The sequence below is a fragment of the Catharus ustulatus genome, chromosome 17, assembly GCF_009819885.2.
Source record: "Catharus ustulatus isolate bCatUst1 chromosome 17, bCatUst1.pri.v2, whole genome shotgun sequence".
NCBI classification, from domain to species: domain Eukaryota; kingdom Metazoa; phylum Chordata; class Aves; order Passeriformes; family Turdidae; genus Catharus; species Catharus ustulatus.
Window position 1 is genome coordinate 224,418 of NC_046237.1, and position 23,303 is coordinate 247,720.

Consider the following 23,303-nt stretch of genomic DNA (forward strand, 5'->3'; position numbering starts at 1 on the left):
GATCTGGATCCAAATGATCCTAGAAAATAAGCATGGCTATTGCAAACAAGGTATTTTCTTATTTGCAGTTTGCTTGGGTTTGTAGCTAATCAATGCTCTTTTAAATCAAAACCCATAAAAACACATTCCCTCTCGAGTAACTATTGTCTGTAATGTATGCTTAATTCTCTGCCTCTGTCTAATAAAGATAAGACAGAATAAGGTTTCTCAAATTCATGTGCAGAATTTTGGAACAAGTGACAAACCCAGAGAGACTGCTTGTGCTGTCACTTTGTTACCCGGAATAAATTAGCCCCAGTTACAGAAATTTAAACTACAGGGATACCCTATTAACAGTGAAAGAAATAACAACACATTTCACTCAGAAAGCTCCAAAGCACACGTGCAGATCGAAATCTCTCACCACAGAGATGCCCCAGATCTCAGCACTGCAAGAACTCATTCTATTTCTTTACTGACTTCATATTTGCTGTCCTTTGAGGCGATCAATATTCAACTGGACAAGACCCCAAGTAACCAATCTCACTGGCCCTATCCTGAACAAGGGACTGCAGGCTCCAGAGACCCCTTCCAACACAAACTATTCCCCTTCTGCCATTCTGCAGTCCTGCATGGATGGCACCTATTGCTGCTGGTTCGAGTGCCCAACAAGAGCAAGGAAAGCCTCAGGACTGCAGTGGTGATGTTACAGAGACAGATCATTCACTCAGGCCCCTGGAATCCTCCCAGCTCCTCGCTCTTACTAGAAATGTAAAAATGGCCTGTTAAGGATGTTAAATTGCAGTGATCGGACATGCCCATAACTTGTTATCCTAGTTATTCTGAAGCTGAGTTTCCAAATGTTTCTCCCTGAAACAGAGAGAGCTGGGAGTGAGATTCCCAGTGAGAACAACCAGTCAATCAGGTCTCGAAAAGATTTTGAGACACCTGAATAAACATTTCCATTTGTGGTTTCAAAGGCCCATTAAAAATAAACTCAATGTCCATTTCTGTTTCTCAGTGTCTTAGACTTTCAGGAAAATTGGCTGCAGAACTGAATGCTAATACCAACTATTATAAGACCAAGCAGTCTGAGAACTCTGCTGGGCTCCTGTAGTTTCTGGCTACAGGGTGCAGAAAGTCACACTAGACCTATTTATTTAATTTTATTCCATGTTCTAGGAGCTTTCGTGTTTTGGCATTATTTTGGGGGAAGTATTTTTTCTGTATATGTCTCCAGGATAATAAATGTAATGAATATTTAAGTGAAGTGAATACTAAGTGAATACTAGGTAATTGACTGACTGGAAAACAACCTGTTTGTTGAATCCATACTGGAATCAGAACTTTGAAACACTGCATTAGTAAGGTAAAAGTGGCACAATCTTCAGACTGACCTGTAGGAGTCTCTGAAACTCATTGTGTCATGTCCAGAGTCTTCCTGGTCCTCCTCAGAAACTTTGAAACAAACCTTCTTGATTCCACCATGTTCAGCTTTGTCAGGATCACTCTCTTCTGTTCCCAGGGAAGGTGAGGATGCCTCCTCAGTAGATGGTGGCTCACAGGCTTCTGTAGGTTCTGTTATAGTGGACAAAAGTCTGCAGAAGCAAAACATAGAGCTCTCAGCCCCACAAATGAACTATCATGACTAAAGCTAAATGCAGCTATGTGAAATCAGAGCTAACTTTGTGAGTGCTTTATACAGACTACTACCTAACATCTGATCTGAACCTGCTCTCAGTTTGAGGCCATTCCCCCTTGTCCTGTCACTCCAGGCCCCTTGTAAAGAGTCTCTTCATCTTTCTTGCAGGCTCCCATCAGGTACTGGAAGGCCACAAGTAGGTCACCCTAAAGCCTCTTCTCCAGCTTAACAATCCAAATTCTCTCAGCGTTTTCTCACAGCAGAGCTACTCTGTCCCTCTGATCATCTTATTCCCCAGCCTGTACTGCCCCAGCTGGGTGCAGCACCTTGCACTTGGTCTTGTTAAACCTCAGGAGATTCCCATGAATCCCAGTTCCCAAAAGGTCCTGTTTCCGCAGCTACCCTATTTTTGTAAGGTGTAGCTTAATCACTGTAACCATGGCTGCCTGAAAATCCTCACTTTCTTCTCCAAGACACTGGATTTCTCCTCCTCAGCTTGCTGGCTCTACCCAGCAGCTACCACTCTTGCACATGTCAGATCCAAGGCTCCAAGTGCTTTCCACTCAGGTGAAGTTTTAGCCATATGCTGCTTTTGGCAGGGATACAGGTAATTTTTTTTTCCATTGGCTGGTATGTAACTGTTGTGGATTTGTGCTGAACACAAGGATGATAATACAGAGATGCTCTTGTTATTGCTGAGCTTAGACAGAACCAAGGTCTTTTCTGCTCCTCATACAGCCACACTGGGGAGGGGGCTGGGTGTGTGGGAGGCTGGGAGGAGACACAGCCAAGACAGGTGATTCCAGCTGTCCCAAGGGATATTCCAGATCATGTGACACTATGCTCAGCACATAAAGTGGGCAGAAAAGGAGGAAAGGGAGGATATTTGGAGTGATGGTGTTTGTCTTCCCAAGTCACCATTCCGCAGGATGGGACCCTGTGGTGGGACCCCTGAAGGTGGCTGAACACCTGCCTTGCCCACAGGAAGCAGTGAATTAATCCCTGGTTCTGCTTTGTTTGTGTGCAGTTTTTGCTTCACCTGATGAACTGTCTTTATTTCAACCTACAAGTTTTCTCACTTTTATTCTTGTTACTCCATTCCTGATCCCTCTGGCAGGGACTGAGCAGTGGCTGTGTGGGGCTGAGTTGCCGGCTGGGGTCAAACCATGCCAGTGCACTTTGGGCTGTTCTGCTCTTGCTGGGATTCCTGGAAGTGGCTGTCATCAGCTTAGGGCGTTGTACAACCTCCTCCCACACAGCTCATCTCTGCAGCCCCTGCTACCAAAACCTTGTCTCTTATGCACAAACCACAGACACAGACACACTACTCCATCTTTTGTTACTGCTACAAGGAGGCCTGTGATGATAGAAAAAGACAAAACGTGGAAGGGAAACCATAGGTTCCACAGAGAAACTGGCCTACACTTACAAGACCAATTGCTTGGTCTGCCTTACAACAGACCAAATCTCAAGGGCTCTCGACAACAAATAGATTCTTATTTTGGAATATACAGTAAGCAAAACAGTGGCTGTCAGATTCAGGTAGACTTTTAGAAACAAAAGACAGTGATACAAACATGGGTGGACTATGTTTGGTGGAGTAGCAGATTTGACAACCAGCGAGGGCCTGTGACACAAGGGCAGGTATAAGAGGTGAATAAAGAGGCTGACAGCTGGGGCTGACAGCACAATGTGTTTGTGGACGTTACTGCCTCAATGTTGGAAGAATTTCTTTCCCCAGTGCATACAGGATTTTGTACTCACTTATTTATCTGAATGACATACTGCTTCATTTCCTTCACTGCAATGTCAAGTTTGTTAAAAAGGTGCAAGTAAGAGTCCTGCATCTCCCAATCTTCCTGCTTCAGCAGAAAACTGAGTCCCCTTTCTTCCCGAATTGTTCCTTCGTTCTGCTGGCCAAAGCTACCATCAGGATCTCCATCTTCTGGGGCTGGACATCTCCAGGATGGTGCAGCCATAGTGGTGATACAATGCTGAGTATATGAGACTGGATTTAAGGTACCTACTAAACATTAAAGGATCTAGTTAGTATCTAGAAAGTCTCTCATGACTTTCTCCACTCCCTCCCAGTGATGATTGTTTAGGATAAGTGGACTTTTAACAGGAAAAACTAAAATTTCACAGAACAGTTTTCAATAATTACATTCTATGAAAAAACTATTCTGAAAAAAAACAAAGAAGCTGGGCTTTTTTTCCTTGCATGCCAACTAGATATTTTAAATTTACTGCAGTTCAGAAACTGGCTAAATTATGGAAGTAAAGAACTATGTCCACATACATACTCATACAGACAACATAGAAGCTCTCTAAAAGCATTTGTTGAAAAGTTAATGAATTTGGGTTCTCAGGAGTCAGTCTATGCTATTATTCCAGCTCTACAGACATCTACACTTACACACACACATACATATATAAAGGAATAGGATTGTGTCCTTACAGAAGATAAATTAATTCCTTTTCGTTTAGAATTGCTGACAGTTTTGGTGCAGTACTTTGCTAACTACCTTAGCTCACATTAAAAATACTAGTGCAAAAGCAAGCAGGGTGCCTTTACAGACTTCAATTTGAATGGTCAGTGCCATTGTTCAGAAGGTTGGTTAGTCTATACTTCCCTCTTCCAAACATTCCTGCACTCTGACCTTCACATAGCAATGAATCAGAAGCACATTAAGTGAGATCATGATAAAGAAATGTTGGAATTTGACCAGATTGTAGGAGAAATGCTGCATAGCAGCAATTTATCAGAAAATAGGGTCTCCTGACAGAGTAGAAACTTTCAACTCCAGTGCACAGAATTTATTTAGCAATGAGAGTAGAAAGCAGCACTACAATTTGATTGACTTTTCCCCCTGAATGAAGTACTAGCATTGCCATCAGTCCCTGCTTACTTTTAGTCAGCAAGCCACCTCTAGTAAGGGCACAGCACCCCAGCCACATAACTACCACGAGATCATGCCCAAACCAGTTTAGCTAGCAAAAACATGGCACCTGAAGCCCCTCCATGCTGAAAGCTATTACTTTTTCACAACACAAGAAGGCTGCAATTTAACTATAAAATTTTAAGGAAGAAAAAAGGGTACTGGCAAGACCATGTTTCCCTGAAACTTATATTTGACTTTGATGAGTAGCAAACAGATAAAATCAGTGTGACTTGAAAGTTAATGATCACCTTGCTCAGGATCAAGACCAATAATAGAAGGTTTCCGTCCAATGCGAATACTGAACGATCTCCCTGCTGAGGTAGTGCTTTTGGGGTAGGACACCTCCATGAGGTTAATATGGCAGTTGGTGGGGCAGAAATCCATGCTGTTGAGGGAATGTGGTTCCATAACAGCTTGTTTGAAGGCTGGGCTCACCTTTGTTTTCAATTCATCTGCAAACTGGGAGAAATAAAATAGGATTGTGCTACTCCACTTTCCAAAAAAATTTGATGCAATACAGACAATTCTTTTCATTTCCTGCCTCCTATTCCAGAGATCCAGGAATTCAGATTTCTGCTGCAGCTGGAATAACACATTAAAATAAAGCTCATAAAACAACAAAGGAAAGCAACCAGCTATACCTCCTAGCACACTCTCTTTTCAAGCAACTCAGGTAACTGCACAAAAAAAGCACACACACTTTGTTTGTTTACACCACGATACACTGTAGTTACATTCATGTTAAATAAGGCATGCATCAATCTGTTCTCATATTTATTCATTCATGAAGTGGAAATGAACCTGCAATAATATGTTTTAACCTACAGCTCTGACAAGCAGAAAGGAATGATTTACAAGGTATTTTTCACTCAAAACTTGCAATTTCAGTAACTTGCAGAGCTGTTCTCATGTCCCCAGGACATCCACTTCAGAAACAGTTTGGATTCATTAATAAAGAACACTACCCACTTAACACAATGAAGTATTGTCTCAGGACTTCACCAATAGTGTTGTACCTCTTGGTAGCTCGTGAGCCTCCTGCTAATGCTTTCCAGCTTAGTGTCACAGATCTGCCGGAATTCATACTGGGGCATGGTGGCCACAGCACTGCTTAGGGACAGGAGTCTTTCACAGTTCCTTACGAAGTTACTGTCCTCTGCAGCAAAGGCTGCTAAAATCTAAACAAAATAGACAGGATGTCAGTGATATGAGTCTTGACAGGGAGCAAAAACAGAGTTTTCTCCCACTCAGTGAGTTGCAACGCCCCATGGTTGAATAAAGCTGCCCCCAGAACAAGCTGCCTCTATTACTGCCTGAGAACCACTAAAGTGTCTAATCCTCAGAGTCATATAACATTCCTTAAAATATGTTTAGAATCATGGAAGTGAATCAAAATATCCACTGTCCAAGTTACCTGCTCTTACATGCTTTCATGGGACATAACAGTAACATTACTGGGATGTGACTATTAGCTCATTTTTGTCAGAGATGACCAAGCCACTCAGCACTCTCTGCTGCCTTCCAATTCCTGTAGCAACCCATCCATCCTCTCAGGTGGGAAAAAGCTGCTTGATTTTCTTGCAAGGTAAGCAAATTCCTGCCTGAAAAGATTACAGTAATTTCACGATTACAAGCTGCACTGATTATAAGCCGCACTTCTGGGTGTCAGCAACTTTTCATTCTTAGTCCATACATAAGCCACACCTGATTATAAGCCGCACTTCAGGTTCGGACCAAAATTTTAGTCAAAATGCTGTGGCTTATAATCGTGAAATTACTGTAATTTTAAAAATCAGCAGAGCGTATGTTACCAGGCAGAAAAAAGCAAGAATTCCATAGCTGAGGGTTCCCCTCCATCTGCCTCAACAGCTGAAGTCCTGGAAGCACTAGCTGATTTGCTCATACCAACAAGCTGTTGTAATTCAGTGCATTCTGCTGAACAAAACTCTAAGCAGAGCTGAGAAGACCAATGTCAACCTCAATGAAAAGCCAAGCCCACAGCACCCAATAATAAGCTCTATTATTGGCTTCCCATTCTACTTAGGAACAAAGCTGACCACGTATGGTTTTCGGTACCTTCGCAGTGAGATTGAAGCAACCTTTTGGTTCCACAATTTTCTCCAGAACAAAGGATTTGATTCCTGCACTGCTAACATATTCATACACCACCCCATGCTCCAGGTGGGTGTTCTCCACAGTCAGGCTGATGAGATGGGTTTCTTCACCAATGACCAGTGGAGAAATAACAGTCTGTGGTGTCTGGGCTGGAAGAAAAGCAAGTCATTAGATGTGTCTGGCAGCACATGCGAACACAGGCCTGCCCAGGCAAGAGAAACCTGCTGAGAAGAAGTACTGAAAGCAGAGACACAACCTTTGGCTCAAGGAGTGTCTGGAACTGTGTGCTGCTGGAGACTGAGAGAATATTCTTAGGAAGACATTTGCTGTTGGCCATTAGTGGAGACAGTGGTAGAGTTTTAGATAATACCCATGCTCCAATCCCCATTCTGATGTTCTTCCACGTGTGTGTGCACATATCCATGCTCAGGACAGTACTTCCAGTTCCGTTCATGGATCCTAGCAGAAGCTAATAAGGGCAGGGAAGTATGTTAATCTCTGAGTCCCGTTCTCTGCAATAACCCTCTGGAAGACTGAGATGCGAGGGCAGGGATGTGGTGAGAAGACAACATTTTTTACTCAAAGCAATTCTAGTGTCACTAGAGACTAGATTCAAGTTCCAGTCAGACTGAGATTTTCCAGGGAGTTGCTCACACACTTCTACCAGAGCACTGCTGCAGCTGTTCCACTGCTGGAACATTGTGTCACCGTGAGATTACCAGCAGCACCAGACCTTACATGGCATCTGCACAGACGTACATCTGTTCCTGGAGAAGTTGCCAATGGCAATAAGGGAGTCTGGGCTCAGTCCTTTGCAAAACAAAATTTTGCTTTAGTAGTCTCCCTTAACATCTACTTTTCCAAATAAGTCTTCAATATGAAAGTAGACCTGCTTTTTGAGCTATGCTTTCAGAAGTAGAAAATACATGCACATCTTTTCCTGACACAGAGGTAACATGCCTTGACAATTTGCTCCAGATTGCAGTAATTTAACCTCCTAATCTTTCATCAAAAGTAACAGAAAATAGAGATTATTCTAGGTGGAGTTACTTGTAGACCTTCCCTCTCCACCAGCTACTGCCCACAAATGCATGGTTTGCAGGGACTACCAAAGGATTCTAAAAATGCTGAGTCTCTTCATTCCCATAGCTGGCTGTCTTGTAAAGAACAGAGACTCACAGGTGCATGATTTCTATGTGTTTTCTCAGTTTTTTCTTCCTCTGAATAAACTGCAGCAAGGAAATACTTCCTCTGGCAGACCTCATTCAATTACAAAGCTTTGCTAAAACAAAAGATATTCTACAATAATAATTTATATTTCTACTGTGTTTTTCCTTCTGAAAGCCCCTGAGTTGTCCCTAGGTTTTCTTCCTCCATGAGAATCTTTACCTGGTTCCTGCCAGCTTCTTTGAAGGGGTTCCAATTCTGCATGTCCTTCTAGGGCAGAGTCGCCTTTGCTGGAGCCGGGGCAGCTGCCATTCAAACACGCAGGGGATGCTGCTTGCTGGGCTCTGTCCTCTTCAGCATCTTCCTGTGTTCTGTATACCCACTGGTACAGCCCCTTTCAAGAGATACAGGCTTCAGCTAGGACCTCAAAATGCCCAATCTCCAAATATCTGGACTACAAAGGTGAATCTAGCCATCAATTTGGTATCTTCTAAGTAGGCTGAAATATCAACATTACCCCAGCTTTTCTCTGAACTTCACAGAACATAAAATTTAGATCAATACCTGGGTAAACTCCTATGGTTAGTAATAGTTAATAATTTTCAGTACTGTAAGCATGAAATGGCTTTCTTATTATTTCTAGGTGTTTTGCAACTACGGGCAGTGACAGCAAGACCCTGGCATAGAAGAAAATTACAGTAATTTCATGAGTATAAGGCGCACCGGAGTATAAGGCGCACTTTTTTTTTTTTGCAGCGAGGATCTGCCGCCGGCTCTCCCTGGCACGGTTGCTGTGGCCGCCGGCTCCCCCCGCGCGGCTCCTGCCGGCTGGGGCCGCCCCCTCCCGCTCCCCCCGCGCGGCTCCTGCCGGCCGGGGCCGCCCGTTCCCCCGCGGCTCTCACGGCTCGCACTTCGGGTTGTCAATTTTCCAAACTTTGTCCATATATAAGGCGCACCGGTGTATAAGGCGCACTTCCGGGTTCGAATCAAAATTTCAGTCAAAAAGGTGCGCCTTATACTCGGGAAATTACTGTAGTCAAAACAAACATGTAGATGCTCTTTTTCTGAACGTTTTGTGAACATAAAAGCACAGGAAAAGGGAAGGGCAGAAGAAGAGCAGGAATTAATGCACTTCCTTTGAGGCTGTGCATTCATACCAGTGCTCCCTGCTGCCTGGTTCTATAGGCTGTGAAGTGCTCCAGAACTTCCTTGTAACTTCCATGTGTTGCATTATTTCCATTAACTTTCAAAATACATTGCCCTGGATGAAGGCCTACGGCTGCAGCCTCAGAACCTGAAAAATAACAGGAGAGAAGTTAGACAGAAATGCCATCTGCCTATGGATGAGAATACTGGAAAAACTGCAAAAGCTTTCTGGTTAGAAAAAGTAAGAGCTGGGCCAGTCTTGTCATGCCTTTGGTACTATTCAGAGAGCTTTGCTGTGTAAGGATAACATCGTGTGTCTATCCTTCATGTTTTCAGCAGTGCTGGAAGGATCAGCAGTCTCCTAGATCTAAATGCTTTCATGCTAGAAATGGACATTTCTGTGGGAAATTCTTTGAGATTCTTATATAATTCTCTTTTAGCCTCACGGTTACATTAGCCGTGGTCTTGCTTAAGGACAAACTGTTGTATTTGTTCGAGCCTCTTGCACCTGAAAGACAGAACACTTGTGTGTTACACAATTTGCCACAGAGAAAGACTATGATGTCAAATGTAATTTGTCCTTTCCAGGCAAAATCCTGAAAAAGGACAATCTTCCTAGCTGCAGCTTCCAGCTTTCATTCCAAACTGTGAGAAAGTGGTTCTGGGTGCAGCTAAGAAAGGGTGTATTAGATGTGTGTCTCTAGGAATGCCATCTGTGGGTGCTGCCTAAGCTAACTGCACCCAGCTGGAGGCACATTTGTTCTGAAGGAAGGAAGTGGTGTATGTCTAAAAAGTCACTATTTTCTGCCTCTGCTTAACATAAAGGTTAAAGCTGTGCTTTGCTTGTAGCTCAGTTAATATTTCAGGTACAGAAGTAGTAAATATCTCTGTCAAATTGTTTGTTCCTTTTAAAATGATCAAGGAGAGCAATCTGCCTCTGTTTTACAGTGGTAATTTGTAGCAATATATGCCTATGCAAAGGGAGAAGTAGTCTCCAAGTCTTATGTCACACTTTGTGATGTCCAGATTGTGTTATGACTTGTCCACCAACCTGCTGATCCTACAGCACCTTCAAAACCCAGTGACCCAAATTGTGGATGACTACAGGCAAAAATATTGCGGAAGCAACAGACAGCATGACCCTCAACTATTTAGATGATAAGCAGTTTGAGACAGGAAATCTCACACTGTTCTATGGTTATGTGAGTGTAATTCTTTTCTATCACAGGTTCTTGTCACTATGGTCACTAAATTTGTCAGAACTTGTATAGAACAAGCTGGACAATGAAACCTGGATCTGTCTTTGTTGAAATATATATATATATACACACATACACACAATTCATATACACATGTCTGTTCAGCTGTACTACCAACCTGACTGCACCAGAGTTTCTACTCACCTCTTCCTACTGCATGAATGTATGGTGGTTCTGCTCCCCGGATCTGAAAGCAAAGTGCTTCAGGACAATCTGGGATTTTAATAATCCTGCAGATAAATCAAGGAGAAGAGAAAGCATGGTTTTAATTTAGGCTGCCAGAGTTCTGGGCAGTTCTTAACAGCATTCTGGGATTACAGAATCTAACAATACACAAGACACTAACAGGGTCAACTCTCATTACAAGAAACAGACTGAAAAACTGTATGGGCTGATATTGACAGTCATCCAAAAATAAGCCAAGCTTTAATGGGTGGAAATTGTTTTCCCATGCACACAACAGAGTGTGAGAAGCTTCACACCTGAGAAAGAATGACAATCCTTGTGATTCAAGGAATCCAAGGAAACCAAAAGTTATCTGCAGGATAAAGAGTGCCAATCTCTCCTAGCAGCCCAAGGGTCATCACTAAATACAAGCCATAACTCTTGTACCTCTCATTTCTGTCATGTTTTCCTACTGAGTGGCTTCTGCACAGCATAATGTTTACACAGGTTTTACTACAACTGCAGAAGTACTACATAGTAACTGACATTTCTCACTAATCTCTCTCTGCCCATCTTGGCACTTACTCTTTTGATTTGGTGGCTACCAGAAGCCTAAGTGGCCTTCGTGAGCAGAAGGACTGGCATAAGATGGTTTCCACTTCAGCAAATGGGCGCAGGAATACTAAATCCTCATTGATGGAATAGATTTTTCTTCCTGCTTGCAGGCCAGCCATCTGCAAAGGGAACAAACACCACAGAGCACTGGATCACTGTCAGCAACTCTGAAAGCCCAGGCTTCGATGTTCAACTGTTCCCTACTTATGGACATTTCTAGGATTACTTTCATATGGAATACTCTATAAGTAGTGTTGGTTCATCAAGTCATTTGTCACTCCCTCTTAAAGTTTTCTGCATTTACAGAAAATAAAGCGATTTCTCCAGTATCCCTAGAAATACGCCACTCTAAAGATGTATCTTAATTTGCAATGGATAAGTCTTATTACTTTTCTGCTACAAATTTTTAAAGGACTATTAAGAAAGGAGACCATAAAAGAATGGGTGAGGGGACACAACTGAGAACTAGGAGCCCATAACAGACTGGCTGTGATACCCAGTGAGATGCAGAAGTGTGACCTCCCACGCCTTGGGCACAGGAGCTGAGCACAGTTTTCAGCCATCAGCCTTGCAAAACCAGCCTGTACCCAGTCATGTCAGCAAATGCAATCTGGTTTGGTGATAAAAACTGTCTCTGCTTTAAGTGAAGTACTAACTCTTCATTAGCCTAAAAAGCCATAAGATTTTGATTTTAATCCCTAGGTTTTGCACCTAACTTTAGTTATTTGGCAGTGGTCACAAATCCAATTACAAGACTGAGATCCCCTACTCTGCCCACTGGACAATAGCCTCAAACATACCCCCTGATGATCTCTACCAGTTAAAATGTAACATAGCAACATTTGGACTAGGTGTTAGGTATCAAGGAACCATTAAAAAATTATTAAACTGTCCAGATTAGAATTACTTTATATAACTTCAAGGTTCAGGAGTTGGGTTTCCTTTTAAATATGGCAAACCCTTTTCTATTCTGCCTCGAATCCACTGCCAAGTTTCTTGACTTGATAAAGGAGGTCCACACACCTCTACACTCTGGCTCAGGGAGATGCAGGTTTAGTTCTTTGCTGGACCAGTATTATTAGATCAAGTTCAAAAGATGAGCTTATGATCAAAGACTATCTTGAAAGATCAAGAAAATGATTCCTGAGAAAATGGTGTGCTGCCATTATCCTCAAACATAACAGATTTCCAGGTTATTTCCCAAGCTTCCAGCCAAACAAAGGGCAAAGGATTATCTGGCAGGCAATGGTTCACAGCACAGGTTTCGATTGACAAGATTTTTGGCCGACCTATGTTGATTTTAAACACTAGATAAAACATAGGGTTGGTTTCCTTGGTAACTATAAACCAGATAAGACTCAGGAATACTGAAATAATTTAATTCTAATACTAAACTTCAGTCCAAAATTCCTTCCCAGGTGACATTCTCAACTTGCTAAAACCAGTCTATCCATTTCAGCTGTTTCCATTAAGCAACTTATCCAGGGGTTATTTGTAGTCTAAAGGAGTAACCCACAGATTTTAACATGGAATTCAAAAATTCTAATGGTTGTCCAGGACTTTTAATTGGAAGCTCTGTCCTGTGTGCTGGCACAATTCACTGTGAAATCCCTGACAAGTCATTTAGTTCTCTCTTATCTTCATCAGTTTATCTGTGCCTTATTTTGGTAAACAGAAAATTGCACTGTGTTACCCATATAAGGATTCTGCAGGGCTAAATGTGTGATTAAGAAATACTCAGATCCTAAGACACTTGGGTCATCTGTGTGCTTCAAAGAAACAAAGCGAGTATGTTCTACACAAGTCCTAAAGCAGAGGCTCTCATCCTGTCTCTTACCACTAATATTCAAGTCCCCCAGTAATGCCAAAACTCTTATCAATCTACAGAAACAGCTTATTACCAGGAATTGTAGAAGACAGCCATCTTCTATTAGCTGCCTTTAAAGGAAACAGATTTTAAAAGACTGGTTTGTAACTTTTCTAAGTAATGAAACTTCTTAGGGACCAAAATGTGAATGTGAGGTCCTACCTCGGCAGAAGACTCTCTTCGAACTGACTTCACCACAATTGCTTTGTTCTTTTCTTCTATGTCAAATCCATAGTCATCCTCTTCTGGTAAAATCTTAAACACAGCACAATATTTACACATATTTATGCTTCATAAATATGGAGTTCACAGAAAAGGTGAAGACTCAAGATGAGAAATGAGACTTTTCATTGCAAACTATTTCAAAAGAAACATCAAGGTTTACATTAACATATTTCTTACCAGAAGAGTCTTTCCCAGGATGTTTTCCACGAGTTTAAAGTCATTACGTAATTGTTTGCTCTTGGAACTGGTGCCCTCCATCTCCTCATCAGCATAAAAGCGGAAATATAAGGATTCATCCTTAAATTCACTTTTCTCCAGGACTGGAAATGATATATATGAAATACATGCATGCATTTACATGGAGCAAAAAAGAGATAAACAGAGAAGAAAGTTAAAGGAAACCCTAAATATTGCCCCAATCTTTACAGAACACAGACCAAATGCATCTCTATCAGTTAGTTCCTCAGCTCTGTATTTTTAAGCTAATTCTGTATTTTAGGACAATAATTTTCTTCATGGTGCATAGTAGCTGATGACATGATGTGACCTCCCTGGCATGCAGCATTAATATAAAATGAGAAAGATCCTCTGGGAAGGAAGATGCTGCCCAAAACCTCACGCTCCTTTCCTACATCCAAATGAATACTGTAAAACTATGAAAGGAGCAAAGAGGGGTAGAGGGGCTGTTTAAAAGTGTGTAAGGTATCCACACAGACTAAGGCTCAACCTTAAAAAAAATTGAGGGAAGTGAGATCTACAGAATAGTAGAAGGCATGAAAAAGTTCTTTACCAGTTTTTCAAATACAAGATCTGGGGGCTTCAAATAAAAGCAGCAAGTGATGAACATCTCCTCCATCCAATGTACTTATGCAAAGGTCTTCTTTGACAAAGGATGTAATAAATACCAGAAGTTTGCATGGGCTCACAACAGACCACATTATTTTTAAAAGACCCCAAATATTCTTACATTATTATTAATTTCTATGCAAGTTCTCCATTAGTTAATTACAATTATCTGTCCTCAGAAACACTATTCAAAATACAGTGAGTAAATGTTATCTACGACTAAAACAGAATATTTTATTTGACAAACTATGCTTACTAGGACTTGTATATTCTATTTCATACTGACACAGATGTGATTTGTTTATTTCCCCTGTTTGAGGAGGGATGATGTCTAACTTGGCAATTTGGATTGTCTAACTTCAAATTTGGATGCCTGAGCACTGAGGATTGTGTTTATTATCCAAGAGGCAAGAACTAGCCAATTTTACTTAACATCTGATATTTTTTGGTGATATTTCAGGACAGTACTTGGCTTGTGCATTGCTCAGATGGCTCTGGAAGAGATGCAGTTAAAAAACATGCTCCTTCTAGCTTGTCTAATCCCTTCAGTGCTTCCCATAACTATCAGCAAGTGGCTCCCCTTGGGAAGGCACCCAGGCTTGGCCATGCATTGGCTCGAGGGCTGTGCTCTAGAAGGACCTGCAGGAACACCTGCAAATTGTGTACACAGCATGTATGGCACAGCCTAGAAAAGCTCATTGGACTGAAGTACGAGCTCATTTCATTGGCTGGGGGAAGCAAAACTGATGCATTACCATGATGCATGAAGCCGTTATTGCAGAGTCCCACGCCCAGTGCCACAGCTTCCTCCCGAGTCTGACAGTCTCCCTAGAAACAAGAGAAGAATGTTACACCTCAGACTTTTCTGAGATCAGTGATTCCCCCTTCCCCACGGCATAGTTTGTGGCTCTGAAACCAGCAGGGTGATCTATATAGGGAACAACAGCAAGCCATTAAAACAGGTACCCATTGCCCAAACACTGTTCTTCTTCCAGACACCATCTCTCCCTCCTACAAGAACCAGGGGAACAAGGACCAGCACTGGGATAAGATACCATATTATCTCAATGTAAAGACTTTTTATTGGAAATCAGAGTGTTGTACTTCAACACCCATTAGTCACACACAATGAAACTCCTTCTTTGAAGCTCAGAGATCCCATCCATATTCAGCTCAAGGGAGAAAAAGATAAGTATGTGAACCCCGAGGGTCAGGCAGGTTAAAACTACAGTGCCAGTCTGCTTACACAGCAGATTACAAAGGCTTCAGTTTCTCACTACCTGGAGCCTTCAAAATGGGTACCAAAGGTGACTTGCAAATTTACAAGACTTCCCTGAAACAGCAGCCTTAAGCTTCACATCTACAACTCAGTTAAATACAAGAAATGCCTAGTTTTCTCCATGCATCTGCTAATTTTCAGCCACAAGTAAAGACTTTACAAACATGGTTGGACTTTTTAGGCAGAGAAGTAAGCTTTAAATAGTGCTGGTAAAAATCAGAAGGCACAACTGGTCTTACAAAGATTGTTAACATTGGTCCCTTGATGCAAGATGAGCAGAGGGACGCAGGGGAACCTGGTGTCTGCTACATTCCTCTAGCAAAACGTAATTCTATAATTAGAAAATGTGGTTTAAATTCCTTCAGCTCACTAAGTACTTCTAAATGCTATGTAGGTATTTGTCCAAATACAATAAAGGCAATAATGAAAATCTTCAGAAAATAGAGCTGCTTACAACCACCAATCTTGACAAAACATATCTCAACCTTTTCATACAGAAATTAGATGTGAAACTAGATACACTAGTTTTGACGTGATAACTTAGGTTTATTCCATACAAGAGCTCCATTTGAGTCATCAGAATTACAGAAACAGCTTACAATCAGTACCAAAGTGAAGAAGCATGTCCAGAGCACATTACTATTACTCTTATTACTACTGCCACCATTAAATTATTATTGCTGTCTAGTTTTGGTAATGATGTGATGTCTAAAGCCCTGATCATGGTGGTTGATTGCTTTGGGATGTGTAAACCCAGCAATTAAGATGGTCTCAGACCAAGACTGTATACGGCTCTCTTGGAGGAGGAAAGAAAGCAGAAGCACACAGCTAAGAACTGTAACCAAACCACTTTTAAATTTTCCACTGATACACTGAAAAAGGAAAGTTTTAGGATTATGAAGTGCTTCTCAGGAAAGAGAGTATCCTAAACTTTTCTTACCTGTGCAATAAGCCAGTCCACTAGTTTACTCGCAGGGATTACTGATTTGTATGTCTTTAGGTGGTAGTCACGGTCTCTAATTAAAAAACAGAATTCAGGTAAAATCAGGACTAAAAGGTATACATTTCTTTTACACTCTAAACCTATATATACTATTGTGACCTACTACTAACAGTCATCCTTTCTCTTAGAGAATTTTAAACTTTTCTAGCAACTTGAATTTGGAAGATACTTCAGATCAACACAAAGCAGTGTTATTTAAAATTTCTCTAGATGTTGTTTTGAGCCATCTTCAGGGAGCTCACATTCCCACCAGAGGCAACCAGAGGATTCTTTTCACAGAGTCCTTACTGCTGCTGTAACTCAGGTTAGAATACTGCCACCAGCACTAAAAGTCACACTCTTCTGGCTGGAAATCTTCCAAAATCCATTGATCTCCTGCTTACATCTTTTGGCTCAGTACCAGTCCCATTTACAAGCTTCAATAATTCTTCTCTAGTGTTTACCTATTAATGTATTCATAGACAGGGACTCTACACATTTCCTCTATGCCTCCTTTTTGTGAGGCTCATGGAATTAAGCAGCTTGTGTCTTGTCAAGAGATTTTCCACACTTGTTCAGATTTTACTTTAGTAAAATATCCCACAGTAGCCAGACACAAATAAAATATGCAGTATCCTTTTATGGAATTAGACTATTTCAGACATTGTAAATAAGAAGGGTTGTGTTTAGTTCTTGTAACACAGCTGGCACCAGCTCACACCCAGCCCTTGCAGAGAGTAGCACTGTTCCTGCAAGAAGGAAAAAGAACCCTATTGTAACTTGATGCTTTTTGCAGTTTTCTTCCATTTCTCTTCTCAAAGCCATGGAGATAATTGATGGTTTTAGCCTTCTGTGAAATATTTCAAAAGAATTTTGATACAAATATAAGGGGACTACGTGGCTCAGGACATTGGACTCTAACACCTTTCACCTCCAAGATCACTGGATTTAATCCAGTTTGGAAGAGCATAAAAACGATTTTAAAGCTGTTTACTGGCCCATGTGAAATAAGTTTCGTGGTCTTGATCCAGCTCCTAGTTACACATCACAAAAGCCATTACCAAAATTAATTTGCATTAACTGGCTCCCTCTTGTTGAGAGTCTCAGTAGAGAGGCAAAATGCTGAATGGGCTATGAAGAATTCATTCCTGTCTCACACTTGTGGTGGTTCTTGTATCTGAAGCTTGAGCTCCACTGGAAAGAGTGTGGAAGGAACCACAACCACTGGGGCTGTTTTAGTCCAGATGGATCCATGAGGCAGGTCAAGACAAGACTTTATTCTTCAGTTCGGTCAAATCAGCCTCTCATTAGCACCACACTACCTGATACTGCCTTTTTCCTAAAAATCTAATATCCAAACATCATCTAAAACCCATTCTACCTAATCCTGTTCTAATAATCTATAGATACAAATATATTGTGAGTGGATGTTGTAAATAAATGCAGCAGAAATGTCTGTGTGTTTGCAGAATGCAGGGTGTGAGAAATTAGAAACAGAAGTGGCACTTTCAGAGCTTGGAAAAAAAAGCAACAAAACATGACAGAAATATGTGTCCTCAGAAAAAAGCTTTCCCCACAGTGCTTACACAGTTTTCAACTTGTCTTCCAGTAATGCACTAAACCCAGCACAAATATCTAGGAGTTTTCTGGGCAGTTTTTCCTTCTCATACTCTTATCTTGGGAAAACATGCTTTTTAAACGTCAGCCCAGTAAAGGAAAACATTAAAATATTGAGCACTAATGAATAGGGGGTTCCTAATCTTTCATCATAAATATCTAAACAGAACAACTACAGAGTTCAGGGTAGTTTCTATTAGAGGCCAGAAATGTTCACCTGATGTCACAGTTAGATAAACAACATCTGAAAATCATCTCCTGGGCCTGGGAAGAGAGTTACCTAGCACTTGCAAACTATCTCAGTTCTTCAGCAGTTATTTATACAGAGCCAAGTTCTTAAGATTCCACACAAAACTTGCAGAGTTTCTTCAAATTACAGCTTCAGCTTTTATTCTGCTTCAAATTGGTTTATGTTTGTTTAGGGAGTTCTGAATGACAAAATCCTAGCACCACACTGGAATCTGTTTACATCACTTCAGCATTTGTTGACATTTTCTGTAACACAAATAATACAGCATCTACAATCCCCACCACATGATCTGCCCTGAATCAGAGTCACTGTACCCATACCAGCTGCTTACTCTCCCTGAATCTCCAGTTCCAACATCCTCTAGCAGCAGCACTGCAACTACAGATCCAAGCTGTGGAGATGGAAGGGCAGTAAAAGAGCCAAGAAAGCTCAGAAAATTGTTGTTCATAGAAGAAACAAGAAAGATTTCAATAGTAACACCATCCTTTTAACAAAGTCAGATAATAAATCCAAGGCGATCATGAAGAGGAACTTACTTTACCACTGGAGTATACAGGCAGTGCAGTCGGCAGTACAGCCTCACCCCCTGAAGAACAGAAGGTGCAGAGTGTTAGCAGCTCTTCCTTTTCAAAGAAACACTGGCTAGCTGATGCTAACAAGACCTGGGCACTGATGTCTCTACTCAGCTGGAATTTTCTACTGATTAATATTAATATTCAAAACAGTTCCTTTAGCCTCTCTGTCAAACATTCTTTCTTCTTTCCTGGCTTTCAACAGCCAGAAATCTGTTTTTATCTCTAATCACCTCTATTCCAACACTTTCTCCATTAATTGTTCCTCACAATGAACCCATTAACCAGTGTCCATAAGAAAAAAAAGCAAATTTATTAAAAGGTATGTGGACAAATACGGGATCAACAGAAGTCATTTGATAGACAGGTATTAGGAACAAATAAATATTGATCTCTTCTATCCCTCTGAACCATCAGGCCCAGATTTGCAGCAGACATGCTACCACCTACTGTTTTAAGGCCTTTTGTTACTGCAATCAGCAGTCTTGGGTGCAGGCACAACTGTACTGCTGTTCATGGCTCGACTGTGCCTCCTGTCCCTGCCATGAAAGTCTCCTGTGGCGTTGGGATGGAGGCTCAGTAGAACACGGATCAACAGCAAAGGCAACCTCCCACACGACAGGGCAGCGATACTCGGAGGGAAGCAAACCACAAAGTTCCAACAAACCTTGGACACGATGTCTTCCAGTTCACTTCTTGGCTTGTACGTTCCATCATCATAGCGAAATCTGTACATCACCTGTTCATTCTTAAACTGATGCTTATCTGAAACTAAAACATCAGCATGATAATTAAAATTGTCTTTTGTCCCCACCATGTTCTTTATAGGCTAGTTGGTAAAAATTGAATTTTTAAAATTTTACTTCAGATTCAGTTTATGCAAGGCTTTGACAACAGTCCTAGTGAAGGGAATTGGGAACATCTAACCTTTCTTAATGAGTTTTGAATAAAGTATTGCAAATTCCCATAGAGAATTTGCAGTTGCCCAAAACTCTGCAACTCCAAAACCTAGAAGCATACTGGTAGCAGGAACTACAGCTGTCAGAATTATTCTTCTATCACGGTTCTTATAGTTACCAAAGAGTTCCTGTAAAAATTAGACTGTTTTTTATTTCACCCAGAAAAGCAATTCCACAACAGAGCAGTTAAAATCTTACTAGGTAAGGCTATCTGCTGAAGGGCTTTAAAGGCGAGGATACAAAAGATGTTTCAATGTGATCAGGAGCCATTTCAAAAGAAGCACTGGCCAAAATCAGAAAATACTTAAAAAACATACCCAGATTCAGATTTATCCAATGCATCAGACTGGAAGATGGTTGCAGTCTACATCCAATTACATGCAGGTTTAGCCAGTCTCTATTCTAAGGCAAACTATTTCCACAGAAGATGGAGGTGGGGAACCCTCATCCTGAAGATGGTAATTTAGAAACTAATAGAAGTTATTTGTTTCACTGAGTAGTAAAAAAGTGGCAATTTTAAGTATAAAAGTGCCAAGAACTGAGCAAATAAAAACTAAGTAATAGAGTATCTTGCAGATTTTACAGTATGTAGCAGAGCAATGGCATTGTTCCCACCCTGCTTTAGTAGAAATGCAGGTAGCACAGAAAATTTTCAAACAAGCATCCTTCAGTCATGCAGCACTTTTGTACACGCTGTCCTATACCTCTAGAACACCTCATCACAACACTTCCAGGTCATCAGCCAGGTGAGATGACAAAATATGGTCCCTCACTATTTTAAAGAAAGATGTTCTTGCCACATGAGCTGGAAACACAACAATGACTCCATCATCTCTTTCTTTTGTGACAAGCAGAGTAATTTGAATGACCTGTGCCCCAGTCTAAAATAGCACTGCTCCACTCTTCTCTGGATTGTTGATGTCTCATGTGCAAAGCTCTATTTATGGACTGCAACACGTGTTCAAACACACATAGTACAAAGGAATATACACCTGATATAGTTCCCAACTAAGATGTTGCAGAGAAATCAAGCAACTGCAGACACAAACACTTTCTGGACACCAAACAAGTTCTTTTTTCATGGCACAAGTTTGCCCACTCATTAATCCCAAAAATCACTACACATTTTGAGGATTTGATGGGTATGGTAGCAGACAGTATTTGAATATATGTGAACAGCTTCAGTAAGTTTTCCATCCTCATTTCCAGGTATTACTGAAATCTGGTATCTTTTCATGGCATGGCACACTCACCATGATGAATGATTCCATTTTCCAATAGAGCCTGTCCTAGGTTGACCCCTTCCTCTGGTTTGCTTATCTCTCCAATCTCAGTGAGCCAGGATACAAACTCGCTGCAAAGGGGAGCAGAACACACACAATTAGCTCTGACTGGCAGCAGGCACCTGCGTCTGTAAGCCATGAGCCAACCCCAGGAGACTCTCCTTGAAGCAAGTGTGAAAACTGCTGCAAGCAATGGTGCCTCTAGCTAATGCCTTCATTTCCTATGTTCATGGAGGAAATGCTCTGCAGAAGATTTAGGCTCTTCCCATCACTGCCCTCAGCTCACAGACAGTGTACACACGAAAGGAAAGATGACCTGGCTGCATCCCTAAGGATGATGCAAATCCTTCTCTTACAGAGCAATCCAGACATCCATGGGGGGAAAAGATTAGCAAGCAAGATTACCTGAGGACCTTAAATCAAGTTCTTCAAGTAGGGTATCCTCCCTTCCCAGCTGCTTCTTCCCAAGTTACCTATCCAAGTAGTGCTCATTAATTACACATGCTCATCTGCCTTCACTGGATCTGATTTCTGTCCCCAGCCCCATGGCATAATTGAATTGGCTTTAATGGAATCACAGTAGGACTTAGGACAGAAGACTCAACCTACTGAATTCAAGCACAGAGCAGTAACAGCATGAGTCCCACTGACAGGTTAATTTAAGGTCATTTTCTGGAGGAGGTGCCTGGCAGAATACATACATCATGCTTCTAATTTATACACAGAAGATGTTAAGTCTCATCTGCTGCTCGTGCAGCACAAAATAAAACCTCTCTATTGATAGGCAGAGCTGCACATATAGGCAGAATAAAAGACAAAAAATTGATAGATATGTAGGATGCTATTAATTAGAAACAGGAAGTCCAAAAAGAATAGCAAGCCTGATGAATCCAGCTCTGTCAGAGCCCCAGGGAACCAAGCTGTTTGCCAGGTTAATTAGCAATTATGCCAGAAATGTGTTACAGTCTTGGAGAAGAACAAAAGGAATATATGAAAGTAGAGCAACTTATGGGAAATGTGTTCAATAAAACACTTAGATGCTTGCCAGTGTGAGAAGGTTGTTGCTTAACAAAGTCAGCGTCCATGTCTCCACCTGTGGGCTTTAACTGAAGTATTTTTAGTCTCTTTGTATTTATCAGCACTGACTGATGTAAGCTATAAGAATTATTTGTATTTTGCCTTTAGAATAACAAAACAACTTCAGAACTGAAATCTTTGGTTTGCTGAGGGGCTGTTTTGTAGCAGTGCAGAAAAAGCAGAATCTATTCAACTATGCCAGGATATTCCCATGGAAACCAGTAGGGTTTCATGAAGCCCCTAAAACCAGAGTAGTGATGAGTCAGGCTATCTCCTAAGAAAAGTTTTTTTCCCAGTGATTCTGAACTGTTTCTGTAAGTATTTAAAAGCTGGAATAGAATGTAAACTGCAGAGGGAGGTGAAGAAGAATGATGCTCCACCCTCACTAGTGAGGACATGAGGCAGGCCCAGTGTGCAGGGCTCTAGGGTGCTTCATAGCACTTAAACCGTTGCCCAAAACTTCAGTGGAAGCTACCCTGTTACCTTTCCTGCTTCTTTTATTTGGTTCTGTCTCTGGAGTTTATGTGGATTGTAAATGTAAGGTTGATATGGTGAGCCGAAATAGGAAAATAACTGAATGCTATCCTCACAGCCCTGGAGCTTCCCAATCATGGGATGATTTTCTTAAGAGCTGCTTTAAGATTTCTACAACATTTGATTCAGAAGCAAAATCACTTATCATTTGATCTAAAAGCTTTACAAACCCTGAAAAGTGCGTGATCCAAAAATATTCCAAGAGGTTCTTAAGGAATATGCTAGACTGTTTCTAAAAAGTAATCAACTCAAAGAGTGGATGGCAAAGCTTGATTTGTTTCCTCATCTTGTCTGAAGCAGTTCTCCAGGATAACTGAGAGGATCCTTACTTCCCTGCCAGAGTGCTGCCATGCTCAGCTCCCCTCTGACATCCAGGTCAGAACACCATCTCCCAGCTACACCTTGGAAATTCAGGGATTTGGAACAGCTGCGTTTCCACACAAGAAATACACAGGAAAATCCAACCCCTCCAGGACTGTACAATCTGATCAGATATGGTTGAAGCCTCCTGAGGTTAGCAGATGCTCTCTCTTACACATTCAAGGTTTTGCAGTGCTGAAAAGAAGCACGGCCAGCATATCATCTACAGACAGCAACACCAACACACATCATTCCAACTGTACCACCAGTTACAGGCAGAAAGACATTTCCAGCCCTGAGCACTGGCAGTGCTGCTGCAAACTGCTGTTACAGAGACCAAAAGGAAAGGGAAATGAATGCATAGTCCAGGTTAGCTCACCAACACCCCCGAGCCTGTGGGAGTTTGAGGTTGTTTTTACTCC

The 23,303-nt window shown here is 41.4% G+C and overlaps 1 protein-coding gene across 4 annotated transcripts in view; it reads right to left on the reverse strand.

Moving 5' to 3' along the window:
* Positions 1-23,303, reverse strand: part of PREX1 (phosphatidylinositol-3,4,5-trisphosphate dependent Rac exchange factor 1) — a 115,896-nt gene that overhangs the window by 14,871 nt on the left and 77,722 nt on the right. For 3 of the 4 annotated variants that reach the window (XM_033074818.1, XM_033074819.1, XM_033074821.2), the window contains exons 11-26: positions 20,881-20,981; positions 19,336-19,439; positions 18,633-18,682; positions 16,188-16,263; positions 14,724-14,796; positions 13,300-13,442; positions 13,060-13,152; positions 11,001-11,149; positions 10,395-10,480; positions 9,003-9,139; positions 8,068-8,239; positions 6,640-6,827; positions 5,580-5,741; positions 4,812-5,022; positions 3,386-3,647; positions 1,377-1,577 (exon numbers count right to left, since the gene is read on the reverse strand). In XM_033074818.1, the coding sequence (XP_032930709.1) occupies positions 1,377-1,577; positions 3,386-3,647; positions 4,812-5,022; positions 5,580-5,741; positions 6,640-6,827; positions 8,068-8,239; positions 9,003-9,139; positions 10,395-10,480; positions 11,001-11,149; positions 13,060-13,152; positions 13,300-13,442; positions 14,724-14,796; positions 16,188-16,263; positions 18,633-18,682; positions 19,336-19,439; positions 20,881-20,981 (2,208 nt within the window). The remainder of the gene's footprint in view (positions 1-1,376; positions 1,578-3,385; positions 3,648-4,811; positions 5,023-5,579; positions 5,742-6,639; positions 6,828-8,067; positions 8,240-9,002; positions 9,140-10,394; positions 10,481-11,000; positions 11,150-13,059; positions 13,153-13,299; positions 13,443-14,723; positions 14,797-16,187; positions 16,264-18,632; positions 18,683-19,335; positions 19,440-20,880; positions 20,982-23,303) is intronic. The other variant, XM_033074820.1, reaches the window with a different exon arrangement.